Raw genomic sequence first — 21,768 nt, 5'->3', positions numbered from 1 at the left:
GACGTTTCCAGGGCTGCCAACTTTTGGGTTTTGGCCGGAGTGAGATTCTGTATAATCTTGTAATGCATACCTCAGGTCGGGATTGTTGAGGGGGGGGGGGGGGGGGGGGGGCTTTGGATAATCGTGACACGTAGCATAATCTCGAAATGCTGAAATGTTGAGGACAATCACAAATTGACCATTTCTCATATAGTAGTAGAAGCTAAGTATACCTCTCGTTCCTCTGCCTGGCAAGCGCGTTTCTGCGCTCTGTCTCTGCGCATAAGAGCAGCGCCCGGGTCCGATTTGACAGGTCTGTCCGTGTCTCCAGCACTATAGACACTACAATTAAAAATTGTTGGCACAGCATCTGGCTTCAGGCGATTGGTGGGACGGCGAACAAATCTCCCATCTTCAGCTCCCTCTTCGACGTAATCAGACTCTATAAAGTGGTCGCTACATACTCTCTGCCCTGGTCCCATTGGGGTGCTGAGGCGTTTCAATGCAGCTAACTAGGCTTGTTGACTGGAATAACATGAAAATGAACTAATTTACCGCTCTCTTTTACCCGATAATATTCGTTTGAACAGCCAGGGGCAATACAAAATGACCCCCCTGTTCTTTTTCGAAGATCTACTATGTTTATTTGACAGTTAGCGAGCAAGCACAAACAAACGCTAACCCTAGTGACGAAAGTCGTTATCAACATGTCATTTTCCAGTGAAACTACTTGAATTTCAGGTTTAATGAAAATCCATGTATTTCCAAAAATGAAAAAGCAACCAAAAAATGGTCACAGTTCTCATTGCTTCATTTCCCCTTTTAGTAAACATCGTAACATCCATGTCACTTTACACGGTCTATCTGCTGAATGCGCGAGCAGTTACACTTCCCGCTTATTTCACGACAGGCCCCAGGGCTCGAGCCCAGACGGCAGTTTAACCCAACTGCCACAGAAGCCTTCTCCATCGACTTCACTCTAAACTACTGGACGACGGCGACTGGCTTTCAGGGTGAAAACATCAAGGACGAGATATAAAATAATAATCTGGAAGTCCCTATGGAGGACAGTAAATACTCCGGGGCCATGAAGGTATCGACCGACAGTCCAGTCGCTGGCGACCCCACTGACGAGGAGGTCTCATCGGCGGGCTGTAGTCCTCAAATAGTCCGGAGAAAAACTCCTTTCATTAGAACAGCGGCAAATAACAAATCCGATGAAGAAGTTACGGAAGAACTTGCCAAAGCTCTGCCACATATCTTCACCTCGGACAAGTCATACTCCTACGATGAAAGAGTGTCTCTTTACTGCGACCAAATTATCGGCAAATGTTCGGTAAACACTGAATCCCGTCAGCAATGCATGCTAACATAGCACAGCGCTACCGTTAACAGACGAACGGTACAACTACACGGTTAAACAAGGCCATTTACTTAATGTTATTTATCCAACCTGGGATACATTGGTCTTTACATACAGGCAGGAGATGTGGATGAAGCCCTGGGTGTGTACCTGACGGGTAAATTCTCCCGTCCTGCCGGGTCCTGGAAGGCCGTGTGGAGGACGGTCCCGGACGTGTTGCTCGAAGACTGCGACTACGGAGACCTTGAGTTCGTCGGAGTGCTTGTGGAGGTCTAGGATTTTTTTCCAAATTCATTCAACTATTTTTTTGTTGGGGAAACTCAATGACCATGCATATAATTGTAATTGTCACTTGCAATTGTCATTCGTCGTTTGTTCAATCCGCCGTCAGTTTTTCTAATGTAGTATACTACATTGGTCATATACATATGACATTTAGAACCAGGTAGGTTCTCGTGGACATTGTGGATTGAACCCAGTTGTCTTGGAGTCAAACAAGTCTGGCCACGACACTGTCTTCCCTGCCTCAGTGATGTGTTATATATTGACCATATTGCACTAAATAAATCATAGGCCTACTATGAAAATACAAAATATTAGTATTGATACCATTCTTACAGTCAGTCTTTAATTTTTTCCCCTTGCAGGTCACCTGGAGGCCGGGTAAGGTTAAGACGTACCCTCAGCAGGTGTCTGTGTCTGTGACGGAGCCGTTCTCCTCCAACATCACCAACCTACCCAGGAAGCTGGTGGGGGCCCTGCTGACGGAGCTCGACCACAAGGTGACAGTGATGGACGTCTACCCGATTCAGGACCAGGGCAAGGAGGTCGACGACATTGCGGAGGCCCTGGAGCAGTATAGGTGCAGACCACGGCCACTGCTGCTGTCTGGGTTGTCAACCAGACACACAGTTAATATAATACTCAATATTTCATGATGGTACTATAGATCGAAATTTACAATGCCAGATAGTTGCTCAACATGAATACACAGAATACAAATAAGGAACATAAACTTTTTAAAAATAATAATTTAACGCAAAAATATGAATAACAATATTTAGTAAGAACGGGTGGTGTTACTAATGAATAAACTAAAGCTATTCTACAGAAACAGCATTCATCCATGCTGAACAAATCAGTTGGAAACCCCCAATAGAGTGACGTCACATCCGGTCCAAGACTTGATCTCTGCATTGTTGCTGAAGCAGAAGGGTAACTTGTGCTTAACCCTATTCCTCGCCAGGTTCTTCTATGACTCTCTGTGGAGAGACTGGGTTGATGTTAAGCAGGGGGAGGAGTACGCTGAACGGATCGAGAAACGACTCAGGCTGTAAGGAGACTTTACATTTACCCTTTCATCCAAAAACAAATGACAGTGAATTCAGATAGATGTCATAAAGAAGCAGGTAGGGGTTGGGCTGCAGACATTAGGGATAAAACCCAGAATCAGCAGGACCCTATCCACTGCACTATCCTGGCCTTTGTTACCATAACTGACTAGATGTTTAAAAGAGACTAACTTTACCAGACAGGTAGACCTTTACCAGATGAAATTACAATAATTCAGAAGAGAACAGGACCTCACAATGAAGTCTGCTTACCAGTCGAGTAGACTAAGCTCCCAGACACTTTGTCCTGAGCTAAGTGATGTTTAGAGTACGACCTCTGTATGATGGTTGGTGATGAGGATGAGGGTTTCCTCCCCAGGTACTATGACATGCAGGGAGCCTTCCCTGGGGAGATCGCCCAGAAGTACCAGCAGACCCTGGAGGAGTATAACAGGAAGCAGGTGGTACTGAGCCTCTACCAGGCCTCTCTGCCCGGGGAGCCGCAGCCCCACGAGGCTGTGGAGTGCTGGAGGAAGTACTACGAGTTGACCATGCTTGCCGGCTTCCTGAAGCTCTGGGAGGACACTAGCCCGAGGTAGGACTGAGGACACATACAGAGCCCTCACACCACACGATGCAGACTGTAGACTGTTAGGTTCCAATTCTTTTCAGCTTAACATTTTCCATGATTTTCCCGGGTCCCAGTGTTTTACACAACACAACATGAGCTTTTAATAAGAGTCCTCTAGCCTTGCCACAGCTCCAAAGCTAACCTTAGGTTTCAGTCTGGGTAGGCTTGTATACGGCTGAGCCTTGTTGAACTGATTCATAGTTACGTCGAATCATCAAACAACATGAGAAAAAAAAGCTTCATAAAAAAACAATATTTTTTGTTATTGTTCAATTTACCATGACTGCTTCAAGGACATGTTATACATTTGATCAATTTGAAGTGGTTTCCATGACTGACAATTATCCAAATTAAATACGGTTTCATTCAGGAGCTCTGGACTATCCAGAATTTACAAACACAGAAGAGGAGAGAGGACCTCAGGGAAGCCAGTCACACACATCGTGGCTCAGATGATGACTGCAGACTTGGTGGGTTGAGAGGCTGGACATCCAGATCTGTGGTATGATTCTGTGTTGGGTCGTGTGATGTGTGGTGTGGTTTGGGTTCCAGGTGAAGAGCTTCTCCTCAGACACTCTGATCCAGCAACATGACAGCCTGTCTGGGGCGCTGGACGCCTGTTTCTCTGGGGACACTGTAGTCCTGGTTCCTGGACAGTACCAAGCCCATGGTCTGTCCAGCCTCACTGACGACATCACCATCAGGGGTGAGATCCCCTGGAAGGGCACACATGTTAACCTGCGTTGGAACATGGCTCAGATACAGTGTTCATCTGAACCGTATCTCTCTGTACACAACTGGAGCCTTTGTACCAGGCCATTTTCCTAGGGGTCTTAAATAAGGTCCCCATTTTCCCCAAAACATTCTCCTGTTATTTGATCCTATAGTGCCACAAGAGATAACAATCATATTGAGCACTGTGTTATTTGGGGCAAATACAATTATAATACATTATAATAATTTGAAAATATGTCTTTAAGTATATGAATATATTAATTATTATAAATATTAGTCTATATATCAACACAAGTCTAGAGCACAGTACGTCGACTAGGATTAGTGATCAAACCCAACCAGTAGGTGCTAAAGCGCAGTCTAAACTACTCTCCTCCTGCTCTCCATTCCCAGGAGCAGGAGAGCAGCGAGAGGTAGTGCTGACCTCCCAGCCAGGCCACCCCAGCCTGGTGGTGTCCAACGCTGCCCGGGTGAAGCTGTCCAACCTGCGGCTGCAGCAGGAGGCTCCGTATGAGGCGGGTGGGGCGCTGGTGGTGGTGGAGGCGGGGGAGATGACCCTGGATGGCTGTGAGCTCCAGGGTGGGGTCACCGGGGTGTGTGTCCACACCGGGGCCTCGCTCCTAATGAGGAGCTGTGAGGTCTCAGGAGCTCAGGTACAGACTGGAAGACACACTGACCGCATAATGTAGTACTGACACCATGAGACAGCAGGGACACAACTTACCACCGTGATACAGTAATGACACAGCTCACCACCATGATACAGTAGTGACACAACTCACCACCATGATACAGTTGTGACACAACTCACCACCATGGTACTGTAGTGTCACAACTCTCCACAATGATACAGTAAGTAGTGACACAACTCACCACTGTGATACAGTAGTGACACAATCACCACCATGAAACAGTTAAGATTGTTAATAAAAGAATGATGGAGGGATGAAGTAACAGAAGGATGGGGGTGTTTTGAGTCACTTGGCTGAAAGAGTTGTGTTTGTGATTATCTGAGTCGCTGAGTTTAAAACTCTTGAGGTGTTTGGGGGCCCCTGCTGGCTGGAGCCTGAACTCCACCAGAGGAACCTGAGAGTTGCATATGTATGCTCTATGTGTATGTCTGTGTGCTTCTGTCAGGGTGCTGCTGTAGAACTGTCTCCAGGCAGTGTAGCAGAGCTCAGTGGGAATGAGATCCATCACTGTAGCAACAAGGAGAAGCATGGAGCCATCAGCCTCAAGGTACATCCTTCTACCATACTTTGGTTCTATTGGCTAAAATAATACCCAAGTCCTCTTTTATGGGTTGGTAGTGAACGTATTTGTGACATCTGGTTCCATTATTGACCCCCAGGTTCTCCCCAAGCCACGCCTCACGATGTCCAACAACCATATCCACGACAACCAGGGATATGGGATCGCCATCGTCGTCCCCGACAACCTCCAGCCTCTCGTCCCTAGGTTGGAGACCACGGACCTGACGGCCAGCGGGGACCAGAGTACCCCGGAGCACCTGGACCAGGTCCTCCAGGAGCTCAGCCTGGAGGTCCAGTCCAACAAACTGGACCAGAACCAGCTGGGAAACGTCCATCTGCTGCACCACAGCTGGTCCAGCGCATAGCTGGTGAGAGGGACTAGCAACCCCTGAGGAGCCTGGAATTCTTCTGTTTCAAGTCAGTTGACTCGTTTTTAAAGTTGAAAGTTTGGGCCTTTTTCAGGATTCTAATGTTAAAGTGAATGTTAAGTTATTTTTATGTTGATTATTTTAGGTAATAGTACAAAAGATATAAAACGACTTTAGTTCTTCTGAAAGACAACTCAACGTTAATAGAAAAGTATTGATTTTTCTTGCCACACTGGAGTTGTATTAAGACAAAAAACATTCAATATGATTTTTTTATTGGTGTTCAAATTCCAGAAAACAGAAAGAAACTTGTCATTAAGGAACAGATCAATAAAATGGTTAAAAGAAACGGTACTAGAACTCGAATGTGATGCTTTTGTATCAATTGTGAAATGTATTAATATCATTGTTAGAAACCGAGGCTGACCAACACAAAAACAGAGAACCGCTCCACTACAACAACTTAAGACGGCTTGAACACTTGAATCCTTTTGATTAGACATAGAGGATGGGTTCTGATGGCCCAGAACCAGACCCATTAATACCCACCCCTGTAGCCTCCCTGGTTACCTCCATACCCTCCACCCCTGTAGCCTCCACCACCTCCACCTCTGTAGCCTCCTCCACCTCCACCTCTGTAGCCTCCTCCACCTCCCCCGTAACCCCCACCTCCTCTGTAGCCTCCACCACCACCATACCCTCCTCCTCCTCTGTAGCCACTTCCCCCTCTGTAGCCCCCTCCACCATATCCTCCTCCTCCACCTCCATCCAGACGGGCCATCTTCGGAGGCCGAGGGCCATCTCCATACCTTCAGAGAGATATTATAAATAAATACATAGACATGTTTTGGCTTCACAGTGGCCGCCATCTATCATCGAGTCGTTAAGCAGATGCTTTTATCCAAAGTGGGTTAACGGTTCATTTTTAGATACTGTTTTTCGGTCGCTTTGAAAAACACCCTAAAAAAAGGTTTACATTTGTACTCGTAATTCTAGTCTGCTGTCGTTTTTTGTGAATGAACAAACTGACCTGGCATGCCTATTTGAGCGTCTTCCACTACGTTTACAGATTTTCTATAAAACTGTTGGAACGGGCAGGAGTTTTGGGGCAGTTTTCTTAAACCTCTGTGTGCGTGTGGGGGGGGGGGGGGGGGGGGCTTCAGTCCCAGCCGTTGGTACACTATGAACACGAGCGTGACGTACCGCTGGTTGCTGATCATGAGGTTGAGTCCCGCGGCGGAGGGTCGCGACACGTGACGGATGACGTTGAGCAGCGTCTGGTTGACGGGGTCCAGCTGACGGATGTACTCGGGGTCCTTGGTGACGGAGACCACCAGGGCCTCCAGTGCCGCCCTCAGGGAGGCAATGGCACCCGCCACGTGGTGGGGGAGCCTCAGCTTGATCCTGGAACCACACACAAGACCGGGTCAGACCGGACCGGAGCCTCTGTTCCCCTTGAAGCCTGACAACGTTACATTGTAGTGCTACTATCTGATTAGTAGCACTACATTCATACAGGCTCATAACATTAGCCCGTAGAAGGTTCTTTAGACCTGACCAAATATACTGAATGATACGACCCTGAAACTAAAGGCCTGACAGTGTCCATTTAATCATATTCTTCTGAATAGATGTCCAGATAGTCAAAGTGCATCTACTGCATGTCTATCCCCGAAATGTTCCAGAACATTTCGAGCATGGAGTCATGTGAACAGGAACAGGGATCCAAAACCCCCCCCCCCCAAAAAAAAAAACCTGTTCAGCAGTTGACCAGCAGGGGGCGCCTCACCAGTCGTCCAGCTCCACCACGTCTCCGTTGGACGTGATCTTCTTGGAGCCGAAGAGGATGAGCTGCAGGGGGCTGACCAGGGTCATTCCCTTGGCCGAGATGGCTCTGGTCCGGATCTGAACACACACACAAAATTTGAACTTGTCGATCAAAATCGAACAACTTTTATTGATACATTTGTAGACCAATAATGTGCTGCAACATTTGTACCGATCTCAGCAATTTTGATGACATACTTTCTGATATACATTTAATAATACATTTAGACATTTTGTAATTTTGAGAGCGCAAATGTCTGCTGACCTTCTCCCCGAAGACGAAGAAGGGAGAGGGGTAGGTCATGTCCTGGCTGCTGAAGGGACAGTTGACGGAGGTCTTGTGGATGAGGGCATTGCGTCCCTCCGTGGTCAGGATCTTCCGCTTCTCCTTGTGGAAGCACACGTTGGGGTAGGAGCCAAAGGTCAACAGGCTGACCACCACGTCCAGACCGTTGTCCGGCCCCACCGCGTTGAACATCTGGCTCATCAGACTCTCTGATAAACACACATGGTTCTCAGGTTAGACACACATGTAGCGTTTGGGTCCCTTGCAGGTATCACTTTCATTCAAAAAGATTTACATTTTTCAAATAATGTATAAATTAGTTAATTGTTATTGTTGGTTTATTTAAAAAATAAATGAATGCTTACCAACATTTCATACCAACTATCTGAAGACTAATACTGGAAAGAAATTAGAATGTGATATAAAAATTCCAGGCCTAATGTTTATGCAAGAAATGCAAGGGAGCTACGATATCTGTGGATGCAGGGGTTTGACTCAGAGCAGAGCAAGCAGGGGACACTGAATGGGGAGGGGGAAAGGAATCGATTCATGCGAGAATCTGGATTCTTTGATCATTCAGTGTTGTCAGGTTGACTTAAAAAATCAGTCCTGTCCTATAGAGGGCACTATAGTGTATTCAACAATAGTCCATTTGCATTGAGGACCAGTGGAACCTACCACATACCGCAATCTCAGTATTTACACAATGGCTTTTAATATTGTATCGTGGGGTCCCTGCTAATTGCAGACCCTAGAGGAGCCCGTGGTGGGCGGGGCAGGGGGGATGTGAACCAATCACCTTCTGGGAAGCCAGAGTTGATAAGGATGTCCTTCAGCTGGACCTTGGCCTCCCAGGTCATCCTCAGGGTTGACATGTTGAGGCGCTTGTGTTCACAGAAGTTCCTCTCCGCTTCCTCGCCATTCAGCCTGGAGACACACACACACACACACACACACACACACACACACACACACACACACACACACACACACACACACACACACACACACACACACACACACACACACACACACACACACAGTATTTGGCAAACTTCATATTGTGATATTGTGATAAACCTCAGGTTGTCTTGAGATAACCATGTGGTGTTTTATGTGGTTAAGATCAGATGTCTGTGGGATGTAGATATGAACATGTGGACGTGAGGGCGCTTCCTACCGGACGTCGTCCCAGGCCTGGAACACCGACAGCAGTGCCACATGGTCCGAGAAGCGGGTGCCGGCGAAGTTGCGGTGCACGTAACCAAGGCGACGGCCCTCGTTGACAAAGGGCTCCGGGAAGCAGGAGGCGGCCGAGATGGTGCACACTGCGTCGCCGACACTAGAGGGTGACATCACAGACCGTCATCACATGACCACGGACCCTGCTCCGTCTACCAATTAGACGAGAAGACTAGAATAGAGTTGATTTATTTGGTTTGGTCATATAATGCTTAATTCATAACACATCGTATAACTTTTAAAGCGACTAGAAGGGCTGCAATAGTATGCAGCCCTTCTGGATGCATTGCTCAAACATAGATATGTCCAGGCCTCTGGATGCATTGTTCAAACATAGATATGTCCAGGCCTCTGGATGCATTGTTCAAACATAGATATGTCCAGGCCTCTGGATGCATTGTTCAAACATAGATATGTCCAGGCCTCTGGATGCATTGTTCAAACATAGATATGTCCAGGCCTCTGGATGCATTGTTCAAACATAGATATGTCCAGGCCTCTGGATGCATTGTTCAAACATAGATATGTAAATGCGCGGTTGTGGTGGGAGCAGGACGCTCACTTGAAGATGCATCCCATGATCATCATCTTGCCCAGGCGCGGCTCTATGGGCAGGCGGGCCAGGATGCGGCCCAGAGGGGTCAGCTCGTCGTTGCTGTCGAGAGCGTCCAGTTCTGGTGGAACATCCCCGAGGGAACATCATCAACAATCCCCAGAGGCTGCTCACTCTGTGCTACACACTAGCCAACCATCGTCTCAATTGTTGTCAAAAACATCCGCTGCTAAAAAGTTACAGCTGAAAACTGTCCAACAGTCAGCTAGAATCTAGATAAAAATTTGCTAAAAGTTTGCAAATTATTCGCTAAAAACGTAACAGTCCAACAGTGCTAAAAACATGCTAACATGCTAAATTGGACTCTTTACCAAGTTCCTGAAACTGAAACGTGTGTGTGTGTGTGTGTGTGTGTGTGTGTGTGTGTGTGTGTGTGTGTGTGTGTGTGTGTGTGTGTGTGTGTGTGTGTGTGTGTGTGTGTGTGTGTGTGTGTGTGTGTGTGTGTGTGTGTGTGTGTGTGTGTGTGCGTGCATCTCTCTACCTCTGAGGGTGAACTCGGCCTCTATGACGGCGTCCAGCGGCGGTGGTTCAATGGCTTTGGACAGGAAGTGACCGATGGCCCCCAGACGCAGCAGCTTGATGCTGAGCGCCACCTCATGGAGCGGGGTCCGGAAGATCTCTGGAGTCATGTGGGGCTCCAGCCTGACGGGACCACAGACATGGGTCATAACTACTACAACCGCCAGGGTCAGAACTACTACAACCGCCAGGGTCATAACTACTACAACCGCCAGGGTCATAACTACTACAACCACCAGGGTCAGAACTACTACAACCGCCAGGGTCATAACTACTACAACAGCCAGGGTCAGAACTACTACAACCGCCAGGGTCATAACTACTACAACCACCAGGGTCAGAACTACTACAACAGCCAGGGTCAGAACTACTACAACCGCCAGGGTCAGAACTACAAGCACCAGGGTCAGAACTACTACAACCACCAGGGTCAGAACTACTACAACCGCCAGGGTCATAACTACTACAACCGCCAGGGTCAGAACTACTACAACCACCAGGGTCAGAACTACAAGCACCAGGGTCAGAACTACAAAGACCAGAACTACTACAACCAAGGTGAGAACTACAAAGACCAGAACTACTACAACCAAGGTGAGAACTACAAAGACCAGAACTACAACAACCAGGGTCAGAACTACAAGCACCAGCGTGAGAACTACAAAGACCAGAACTACAAGCACCAGGGTGAGAACTACAAAGACCACAGCTACAACAACCACAACAACCACACTGGCTCTATGTGTATATTGACATTCCAAGACTGATGAACTCTAATAATAATATATTTTATGATGATTGTACATGGATGAACTATAAAAGCCTTTCTCAAGGTGGAGAATAGTGAACTATGGGTAGCGTTTGATGGGGTAGAGGTGGTGTACTGTGGGTGGGGGTAAGCAGTGTTCAGGATGGAGGTGAGGTGGTGTACTGTGGGTGGGGGTACACAGTGTTCAGGGTGGAGGTGAGGTGATGTACGGTGGGTGGGGGTACACAGTGTTCAGGGTGGAGGTGAGGTGGTGTACGGCGGGTGGGGGTACACAGTGTTCAGGGTGGAGGTGAGGTGATGTACGGCGGGTGGGGGTATACAGTGTTCAGGGTGGAGGTGAGGTGGTGTACGGCGGGTGGGGGTAAGCAGTGTTCAGGGTGGAGGTGAGGTGGTGTACTGTGGGTGGGGGTAAGCAGGGTGGGGGTGAGGTGGTGTACTGCGGGTGGGGGTAAGCAGTGTGTAGTCGGGCGGGGCGTACTTGTCGAAGCGTGCACGGGAGCACAGGTGGAAGCAAAAGCCGGCCCTGACCCGGCCCGCCCGCCCCTTCCTCTGCTCCAGGTTGGTCCTGGAGGCCCAGACCGTGGCGTAGTTGGTCATGTTGTTGTGGGACGTGAACAGCTTCACCTTCTGCCTGCACACACACACACACACACAGGGGTACATGGTCAACAAACACATCAATATAGTTAATACCAAACCAAGTACATGAATACACACACATGTATCGTCAATAAACTCACACACGGTCAAAACCCAAAGTAAATACAGTCAACACAGACACACACACACACACACACAGGGGTACATGGTCAACAAACAAATCAATATAGTTAATACCAAACCAAGTACATGAATACACACACATGTATCGTCAATAAACACACACACGGTCAAAACCCAAAGTAAATACAGTCAACACAGACACACACACACAGGGGTACATGGTCAACAAACACATCCATATAGTTAATACCAAACCAAGTACATGAATACACACACATGTATCGTCAATAAACACACACACACAGTTTCTTACTTGCAGGAGTCGATGACGTACACCACGTCGTTGATGGTGATGCTGGTCTCTGCAATGTTGGTGGACAGGATGACCTGCAGGGGGCAGCAGGGAGCTTTACACCGACCTGACAGCACCATGGCTCAAGGTAAAGTAACATAAACAAATTTGCTGGTACTAAACTGCAACCAAAGGTTTTACACTAATATTCAAATACATAGATTATTTTAATATTTAGTGCCAGCTTTTTATTTTGACTTGACACGAAGGTCAGCATTTATTTGATCATTTGATTCGTTTAACCGTTTATTTTATGGTGTGAATCAGTTAGAAAACGATATTGTGGGTTAACGGTTAAGCGGAGGAGGTTCCCGGGCCCCCACCTTGGTGACTCCGTCAGGAGCGGGGTCAAACACGCGTCTCTGCTCCTCCCGCGGGATCTGGGAGTGCAGCGGGAGGATGCGGTAGCGGTTACTCCCTGGAGAAACAAAGAAAAGAAGATCTCAAAAACTACAAATGGGTCATTTTCCAGCAAATCAGTTAATATATTGATGTGTGTTTGTTATTATTCTCCACTGAGGAGGGGCGTGTTCAAATCCAGGTCAAGAATTGAATGCGTCACATCAGAAAGTAAATAAATGTCGAGAACCAGTCTGTGGGCGTTGGGTGCCCTTTTTTCGCGGTGCGTACCAAAGTGCGGGTTCATCTCCAGGTGCCGCTGCATGGAGTAGATGAGGTTCCAGCCGGGCAGGAAGACCAGCACGGCGCCGGCCACCTGCAGGGTCTCGATGTAGCGGAGCAGTGCCTCCACCAGCTCGAAGGGCGTTTCCTTCTCGCTCATCAGGCCCATGGACCGCTTGGTGTCCACCGTGTACTCCGGCCCGCACAGCACATTGCAGTTGGTCTGGAGGGCACGTGGTAACACATGGTAACACATGGTAACATGCAACAGTTGATCTGGAGGGCATGGTAACACATGGTAACATGCAACAGTTGATCTGGAGGGCATGGTAACACATGGTAACATGTTACAGTTGGTCTGGAGGGCATGGTAACACATGGTAACATGTTACAGTTGGTCTGGAGGTCATGGTAACACAAGGTAACACACAGTAACATGTTACAGTTGGTCTGGAGGGCATGGTAACACATGGTAACATGTTACAGTTGGTCTGGAGGGCATGGTAACACAAGGTAACACACAGTAACATGTTACAGTTGGTCTGGAGGGCATGGTAACACAGTGACATGCCCTTAGATGGTATTTCACGTCACATGGTACAGAGGTTTCCTTACGTCCTCGTCTCCTCCCTCCTCGTCCTTGTCCTTCTTCTTGCGGTCGTTGGGAGGCGGGACGAAGTTGGTCATCTGGATGCAGTCCTCCAGGTAGTACTCTGAGAGGAGAGACCGGTCCACACGTCACACACACACACACACACCCCCACCCACACGACGCTCAGCCAATCACGGGACAGTGCTGCGGCGCGGCCCTACCCTGCACCTCGAAGGTGCGTCCGTGCACCTCGATGACGGGGCAGTTGAAGAAGTAGTCCTGGAACATGGTGGTGTCGATGGTGGCCGACATCAGGATGACGCGGACCTCCGGGTAGGTCTGCACCACGTCCCGCAGGACCACCATCAGGAAGTCCGTCTGCACGCCCAGACAAGAGCTCAGTGGTTGTACTCCACCAGGACGGTGGACACGGGAACAGAGACACCGCGTGGACGGCTATGGCGCGATACTAAAGATACGTCAAGGTGGCGGCCATATTGAAGAGGCCAGGACTGGCCTGGAATCACATACACGTACACAGGGGCCCTGCAGTGTTTCAGTCTTGGCCTCTCCAATATGGCCGCCACGTTGACGCATCACAGCACCGGTCAAAGCAGTCAATGATGAGTCTGTGTATATACTGTACGTCTATGACTACGACACCTGGAGCCATATTGACCTTTATTGATACCAAGACAAAATGAAGAGTGTTCTCAATCTACTTTATGATCACAGTGAGCTCCACTGGATCCAGACTCACGTTGATGTCTCTCTCGTGGATCTCGTCTACGATCACATGACTGATCCCTCGGATCCCCGCCTCCAACTTCCTCAGCAACACACCTGCACACACACACACACACACACAGTCAGTCCAAGGCGGTCCTGCCAATGTGGGTGAGCCCCAGGAGTGGCAAGGACCGGCTCAGACCGTACCCACGGTGCAGAACATGATGCTGGCGTGGGGTCGGGGAAGGACCGACTCGAAGCGAACGCTGTAGCCACAGCTGTTCCCTAGCTCCTCCCCCCTCTCGTAGGCCACGCGCTCCGCCACCGACACAGCGCTGATGCGCCGAGGCTGCACACAGGAAACAGGAAACGCATCACAGATTGCCCGAAACTTAATTAGCACAGATCACTCAGATCAAATAATTAAAAGAAATGTATTTGATCGTTAAAAAGGTTGCCCTCCTGTTGAATCCTCATCTCCTAACCCATCACAAGCCCCCTTCATGTCGGATCCAACGGTCGCCTTAGTGACGGTTACCTGGGTGACCACGATGTTGCAGTCTGCGGCGTGGCTGTTGGTGATGCAGTGGTCCAGGATGTACTGGGGCACCTGGGTGGTCTTCCCGCAGCCCGTGGCCCCCCTGATGATCACCACGGAGCTGCCCTCCAGGGACGACAGGATCTGCTGCTCAAACTTCTTCACCGGCAGGACCTCCCGCTCAGAGAGGATCTGGACATCACACACACACACACAGGTCAGTAGTAGAACACACACACAGGTCAGTAGTAGAACACACACACAGGTCAGTAGTAGAACACACACGCACACACACACACACACACAGAGGTCAGCAGTAGAACGCACACACAGGTCAGTAGTAGAACACACACACAGGTCAGTAGTAGAACGCACACACACACAGAGGTCAGCAGTAGAACGCACACACAGGTCAGTAGTAGAACACACACACAGGTCAGTAGTAGAACACACACACAGGTCAGTAGTAGAACACACACACAGATCAGTAGTAGAACACACACACACACGTCAGCAGTTGAACGCACACACACACACACACACACACACACACACACACAATGGACCTGTCCTGTCCACACTATTTAAGACTAGATTTCCCATGATGCATTAGGAGCGGTGAACTTACCTTGTGCAGGCTCTCGTTGTGCTCACGCTGGTAGCTGAGTTCGTGCTGGAGGTCAGTGCTGATCTGTTCTGGGGTGCACTGGGGAGGAAACACAAACCATCATCATCATCATGTTGACCAAACTTTATTTAACAACCCATGGATCACAGAGAGAGGCTCTGCTCAGCCATCTTAGCTCAACAGTAAAGAACGAAATGATGGTAAAAGGAAGCATGTAAACACAAAAGAGTACAAAAACAATAGTAACAAACATAAATATATGCATATATTCACAAGAATGGCCATAACATTGACATATTCTGTAATTGTATAATATAACAACTGTATAAAGTGGCCCTAGCTCAAGGTGTGGGACGGGGGACTCACGAAGGCCAGGGGCCCCTCATCGATGTTGCTGCTGGTCCAGGGGTTCCAGTTGACCTGGGGGGGGGACCAGGGCACCACCCCCGCCCCGGCCTGCCGCTGGGACGGCTCGAACGACGCCATCTTACCCTGGATCAGAGACACCGGGGGGGCGGCTGGGTCCATGGGCTGAAGACCACAACACACACAGATTAACCATCCAATAGGAGACCAGAACACACAGATTAACCGTCCAATAGGAGACCAGAACACACAGATTAACCGTCCAATAGGAGACCAGAACACACAGATTAACCGTCCAATAGGAGACCAGAACACACATCACAGATGAATTGTCCAATAGGAGGCCAGAACACACATCATAGATGAACCGACCAATAGGAGACCAGAACACACACAGATGAACCGTCCAATAGGAGAACAGAACACACAGATTAACCGTCCAATAGGAGACCAGATATAAACATCACGTATGAACTGTCCTGACGTGTGGTCCCGGGTTTAACTTTATAGTGACATAGTGGAGGTGTGGTCCCGGGTTTAACTTTATAGTGACATAGTGGAGGTGTGGTCCTGGGTTTAACTTTATAGTGACATAGTGGAGGTGTGGTCCCGGGTTTAACTTTATAGTGACATAGTGGAGGTGTGGTCCCGGGTTTAACTTTATAGTGACATAGTGGAGGTGTGGTCCTGGGTTTAACTTTATAGTGACATAGTGGAGGTGTGGTCCTGGGTTTAACTTTATAGTGACATAGTGGAGGTGTGGTCCCGGGTTTAACTTTATAGTGACATAGTGGAGGTGTGGTCCCGGGTTTAACTTTATAGTGACATAGTGGAGGTGTGGTCCCGGGTTTAACTTTATAGTGACATAGTGGAGGTGTGGTCCCGGGTTTAACTTTATAGTGACATAGTGGAGGTGTGGTCCCGGGTTTAACTTTATAGTGACATAGTGGAGGTGTGGTCCCGGGTTTAACTTTATAGTGACATAGTGGAGGTGTGGTCCCGGGTTTAACTTTATAGTGACATAGTGGAGGTGTGGTCCCGGGTTTAACTTTATAGTGACATAGTGGAGGTGTGGTCCCGGGTTTAACTTACAGGCGGAGGGATGGTGACTCCCAGCTCCGTCACCAGACTCATCAGCTGGGGCTCCAGGTCTGGGGCCAGCCTGACGTCGTAGGGCTCCAGCTGGGAACACAACAGACCAGAGATCAGGTCGGAGAAGCAGAGACTAAACCTTGAAATAGCAGACCAGCTGACAAGGAACATGCCAGTGAAAGAAGCAGAAGAAGAAGAAGAAGAAGAAGAAGAAGAAGAAGAAGAAGAAAAAGAAGAAGAAAAAGGCCAACAAGCAGCAGTTGGACTAACGGCCGGCTGGCCCTCAGAGGGCTGAGGTGTGAGGAGGAGGCGGGACCTACGTGTTCCCCCTCCTTCTTCTTGGTGATGCCGGTGTAGGCCTCCACCACGCCCAGGTGGTACAGCTGCCTCACCAGGGACAGAGCGCAGGACTGGGCCGCCAGCTTCTTGTTGGACCCATGCTCCCGGCCAGTCACCTCTGGGAAACACCACGACCACCGTGGTCATCATCATCATCACCATCATCATCACCACCACCACCACCACAACTACCGTCATCATCATCATCATCATCACCACCACAACCACCGTCATCATCATCACCACCACATTCTGAAGTTGTATACAATCAAACTTGACTGGATTTAAATAAACCTGAGTGGAAAAAACTGACTTACTTCTGCCCAGCTGTCTCACAAACAACTGCATCTCTGCTATGAAGCTCCTGAAGAAGGAAAAACACCCACGGTTCATAGGGGGATGCTTAGCGTGCTCCTGTTACACCAGCGGCATTAGCGGTTGAAGTAGAAATAAGAAGGGTGGAGTGGATTCACTCACCCACTGGCTGTCTGCAGCCTGCAGCGCTCCGGTCTGCCCACAGGGGGCGCCTGTATGCTTTTCTGCCAGACTTGAAATCACCAATCATCATCAAGCCCCTGACTGCCCTACGACGAAACGGCCACACCAGAAGTCACGACCAAGCACTGATGGAGCGCACACAAACACCCATGGGACACATTTAGTCCATATAAACGTAGTCCCATGTCTGATTGGCTGTGAGTTCTGGTGCTCCGTCCGTCTTCTCCGTCTGCCTGGGAGAATAAACCTGACTAGCCTCATTACTTGCCACTCCAGTTTGAAATATTTTATATAAGCAAATGTGTATGTTGGGTTTAGTCTGAATTAAGATCATCTGCTAGGCGTACAATTAGCTAACAAGCTCGCGTATGAAAAGCGTGAGTGAGTGAACATTAGCATAAGTTTATTTAAAATAAGCATGTATGTGGGAATTCAAAAGAGCTGGTGTGCACACTTAGTTCAGTGTGAAATAAGATAGCATGCACATTGCAATCAAAGTGCGTGTGATTGGTTTGGTATAAAATAAGCTAGCTTGGAGTTCTGACATCATACGTGGGAGCTGGAGCTTGTAGCTCCCAGAATGATGAGATTGTGGGTCTTGTTGTGCGCTCTCAGTGGTGTGTGTGCAGTCCACACACACACACACACACACACACACACACACACACACACACACACACACACACACACACACACACACACACACACACACCACTGGAGATCTCAAACTCAGTAGCAGTCCAGCAGAAGAACATACAGGCCTTCTCACCCAACAACTGTGATGTGATTATCTGTCTCTCACAGTCTAGAACACACATTTTGTTGAGCTCAACCCTTGTAGTAAAACAAGGTGCTGTAAGTAAGAGGGGTATAGCGATAAAAATGATTGATCGTCATAAAAGCTACTTAGTACTTATTTATGTACTACTACTACTTATTAAGATAGTCTAAAATAACATCTACAATTATTTAGAAATTGCCACAGCGCTAGTAAGTACAATTTGAGAGTTGTAAAGAGAGAGGAAAAGAGTATGATTTCAAAACTAAACAGGAGAAACGTCCTCCTCCCCTCTTCCCCCCCCTCCCCTGGGGATGCACTGGGACCTGTGTACTGTTGGCATTGTACTGATTTGTACTGAAATTACAGCATATACGTTTCCACCTGGCAACTCAGCCTAAGAGTACAGAATCCAAACTGGCAACCAAGCCTTAGAACTAGGCCCTATTTCTAAGGCTAAGGCTAGTCTAGTCTAGTCAAGCCTAGTTCTAAGGCTACCCTACTAATAACTAGAGTTAACCTGACAACCCAGTTTTAAAACAAGAGGGTATTTCTAACTAATTACACTCAGGTGATAGCTCTTAAATCTGACCTACAGCACCGTAACAGTATAAACTCTGCTTGAAGCTGACGGTACGCTGAGGGGTCGCGACCCCGTGCCCTGCTGACCTGTTGTGGTCGGGGCCCACTTGGCTGTATTTATACTCAGAGGTCATCTTCTCCTTCTGGAAGAACTGATTCAGCCGAGCCTTGGCATTCTCCAGGGTCCAGTTGCCATGGAGACCAGCGTTGAGGTCCACCTCCTCGGACTCCAGGGTCTGAGAACACAGGACACGTGTTGATGATTCTACGCTACGCCCCATTGGCTGCTGTTGTCAACCAATCAAAAGCTTGGAGACGAGGTCTGGGTAAGTACAACTGCAAATCTGCAATCTACAATCTACAATCTGCAAATTGAACTGGTTTTCAAGTCTTGGAGAAAGTCTAAACTTGGAAATATTCAGAGTTCCATAATGGATTCAATGAATATTTGATCAATCAGTATGAATCAATGTGTCAATATCAATGTACTTCTGATCTGGCTGCAGTCTTAAACAGGTAGTGACCTACCGCATTGGCTTCCTGTTCGTCTTTTCGAGCGTAGTACTCCTGCAGGTTGGCGCCTCGCTCCCATGGAGCACCTCCTCCTGCTCCCCCTGGGTAACCTGAACCGGGAGCTCCTGGACCACAACCGGGAGCTCCTGGATCACCACCAAGACCTGGACCTGGACACACACACACACACACACATGTTGTGTACCAACAAAGTAAACCATGCACAGAATAACTTTTAGCTATGGTTTTTTATGCAAAAGTTTGTGTGTGGAGATATCAGGATTTTGAATATGGTTACATGAATTTAGGACATGAATTTCCGAGTGTGTGTTTTTGTGTATTTAAGCAAGGGTTAGTGTTAGGGTTAGCAAGTGGGTGTATTTCAGCATGTGTTTTTTTTTTTTTTTTTGTGTATTTGTGTGTGTGTTTGTGTGTGTGTTTCCTACCCGGTTCAGACTTCACCATCATGTGTGGGGGCAGCGGCCCGCTGGTGGGCAGGCTGCCGTATGCCCCTCCATCACCACTAGGGGGCGGAGGGCCGTCCGGTACGCTAACACTGGCCTGACACAGACACAGACACACACACACACACACACACACATTAAAGCCCATCTTTAAGCTGAGTGCTCGACTCACAGAAGTCATTAGGGAAGTCTCAGGAAAAAAGTAATTTCAAAGGATTAAAAATAATATTGTATATTATGAATAATATCCTTTGAACTACTGTATACTTATTACACTGTCATTTTTCATTGGTTGAAATTGAGCCCAGTGATGTCAGAAGCGTTGAGCAGTACTCGTCTGCATAGCGCGTACATTTCAATGCCCAAAGTCGTGACGAACGCATTAGTTATGATCTTCACGATGAATCCTGATCATGTCCATTACTATTAGGACTCGTTCATTCATGAATGAATAGGAGACAGAAGACGAGCCTCACCCCGTGCGCCGGGACATCCGCCGCGTTCATCTCTCCGGTCCGGACCAGGTAGTTGACGAAGTCCCGGGCCGCGTTGGACTGGGCGTCCTTCTTGTTGGTGGAGTTCCCCATGCCGGTGTAGTTGAAACTCTCGATGCGGACCTGGGGGAGGTTGGTTCAATAGGCTGAGCTGTGACATGCACACGCTGAATCTGTGGAACTCATACTGGCCGACAGCGACCACGGAGCGAGTTGAAACAGGAAGAGGGTGGAACATGAAAGGGTTGGGAGCTAATGACCTGAGTTTATAACTTATGTAACCAACCACTTGGTGACCTTACCTCACAGAGAAACTTCTGACGGTTCTTGTTGCCCGCTGCCCGGATGTCGTAGGTCGGGGTGAGCTTCTTCTTTCCGCACCAGGCATACAGGAAGTTCTTGATGTCCGCCATTCTGCGATGGGGATGCACACCTCTGTGGGGAGAACAACCGTAAGCTTCAGCAGCTCTCTCTATTAAACCTAGCAGGTTGGAGCACCCAGCCAGAGTTGGCTTGTTTTCAAGCCAACAAGTATAGCGCAATTTTTAAATCCCATGGGTCTGCCTAGCATTGTGGAAGACCTGTTTGTCTAGCCTGGTAGACAGACAGGTAAGCCATTCACATTGAGGCTGAATGACTATTATTATTACAGTATTATTACATTATTATTATTACAGGCCTGCAACGGACACCGATCCTTTTCCTTTTTTGCCTTCCCAAACTTTAACCATTGCTTTCATTCCTATCGGCAATTGCGCCCTACAACGCACGCATCAAAAAACTGAATAATGACGCCGCAAATACAATATAATAACAGCAGTACCACCTAGTGGTCCAGTTTAGGCTACTGGCATACATCTATGGAATCTTCAAAATACGTGCTAAATACAACAATTAAACACCGCTTAATCCATTTAGAGTTAGGCTAAGATAGAATGAGTATGGGGTCAGGTATAAAATAGGATAACAATATACATAGCTATATTAGTTTATTAGGCTTCAACAGACTACATCATGCAGGCGCGTTCGACCCTAAATCTGATCATGCAAACTGAGACAAAAAATGTTTTGTTACAATGCCTATTCTCGATTAAATTGGGAAAACTAGCAGTAGAAACGAGACAAACAAGATTCATGAACATTGTCCGAAGCGAAGTGGAGAACCTGATGTTTGCATCTTGAAACCCAAACACTCATCTCATGCAGCCCACTTATCTCATGCTACAGTCCATAACAAAGACAACACCATACAACCTACCTTAATATGCGTTCCGATAACTTATGTTTTGCCTTTTACTTTGCTATGCAATCGAACCATAAACAAACAGAACCACCATGCAGACCTTCTTCTGGTGTTCTTTGGTTTTTAATCGCAGTTGGAATAAATTGTCGCCTGCATATCGCCACCTACTGGACCGGAGTCTACAGTTCAACATTATGTTCATACATTCAGATCATTCCGTTATTCAAACCTCTGTTATTAGCTATATATATTAAATTATGTAAACTAAAATATAAACAAAACATTCTGCAGAGCCTTGGT

General features: G+C 47.9%; 2 protein-coding genes across 3 annotated transcripts; one reads left to right on the top strand and one right to left on the bottom strand.

Annotated features, from left to right (window-relative positions):
• Positions 1-1,039: 1,039 nt before the first annotated feature.
• Positions 1,040-5,657, top strand: LOC311361231 (testicular spindle-associated protein SHCBP1L-like; the record flags this gene model as incomplete). Its single annotated transcript, XM_084481427.1, has 10 exons — positions 1,040-1,315; positions 1,460-1,612; positions 1,990-2,204; positions 2,589-2,675; positions 3,053-3,268; positions 3,675-3,774; positions 3,857-4,010; positions 4,433-4,692; positions 5,177-5,278; positions 5,391-5,657. The coding sequence occupies 10 exons, from the start codon at positions 1,040-1,042 to the stop codon at positions 5,655-5,657; spliced, it is 1,830 nt and encodes a 609-aa protein (XP_084337553.1).
• A 273-nt stretch (positions 5,658-5,930) lies between these two features.
• On the bottom strand, positions 5,931-21,560 carry dhx9 (DEAH (Asp-Glu-Ala-His) box helicase 9). Of its 2 annotated transcripts, XM_084481273.1 has the most exons (28): positions 21,484-21,560; positions 20,528-20,658; positions 20,208-20,348; positions 19,714-19,828; positions 19,283-19,437; positions 18,842-18,990; positions 17,214-17,260; positions 16,878-17,014; positions 16,558-16,647; positions 15,466-15,630; positions 15,100-15,177; positions 14,472-14,663; positions 14,141-14,282; positions 13,965-14,047; positions 13,426-13,582; positions 13,228-13,325; positions 12,622-12,835; positions 12,315-12,409; positions 11,953-12,026; positions 11,395-11,547; positions 10,110-10,270; positions 9,578-9,689; positions 8,954-9,115; positions 8,573-8,700; positions 7,753-7,982; positions 7,450-7,565; positions 6,864-7,064; positions 5,931-6,469 (listed from the first exon to the last, which is right to left on the bottom strand). In XM_084481273.1, the coding sequence occupies exons 2-28, from the start codon at positions 20,636-20,638 to the stop codon at positions 6,199-6,201; spliced, it is 3,777 nt and encodes a 1,258-aa protein (XP_084337399.1). In that variant the 5' UTR covers positions 20,639-20,658; positions 21,484-21,560; the 3' UTR covers positions 5,931-6,198. The 2 variants fall into 2 exon arrangements, with proteins under 2 accessions (XP_084337399.1, XP_084337400.1); XM_084481274.1 differs by lacking the exons at positions 18,842-18,990; positions 19,283-19,437; positions 19,714-19,828; ... (1 more) ...; positions 20,528-20,658; positions 21,484-21,560 and adding an exon at positions 17,374-17,480.
• Between the last annotated feature and the right edge of the window lie 208 nt (positions 21,561-21,768).

The sequence above is a fragment of the Micromesistius poutassou genome (assembly GCF_964030765.1).
Source record: "Micromesistius poutassou genome assembly, chromosome: 16".
In the NCBI taxonomy this organism is placed as follows: Eukaryota; Metazoa; Chordata; class Actinopteri; order Gadiformes; family Gadidae; genus Micromesistius; species Micromesistius poutassou.
This window is presented reverse-complemented; position numbering and strand designations above follow the sequence as displayed.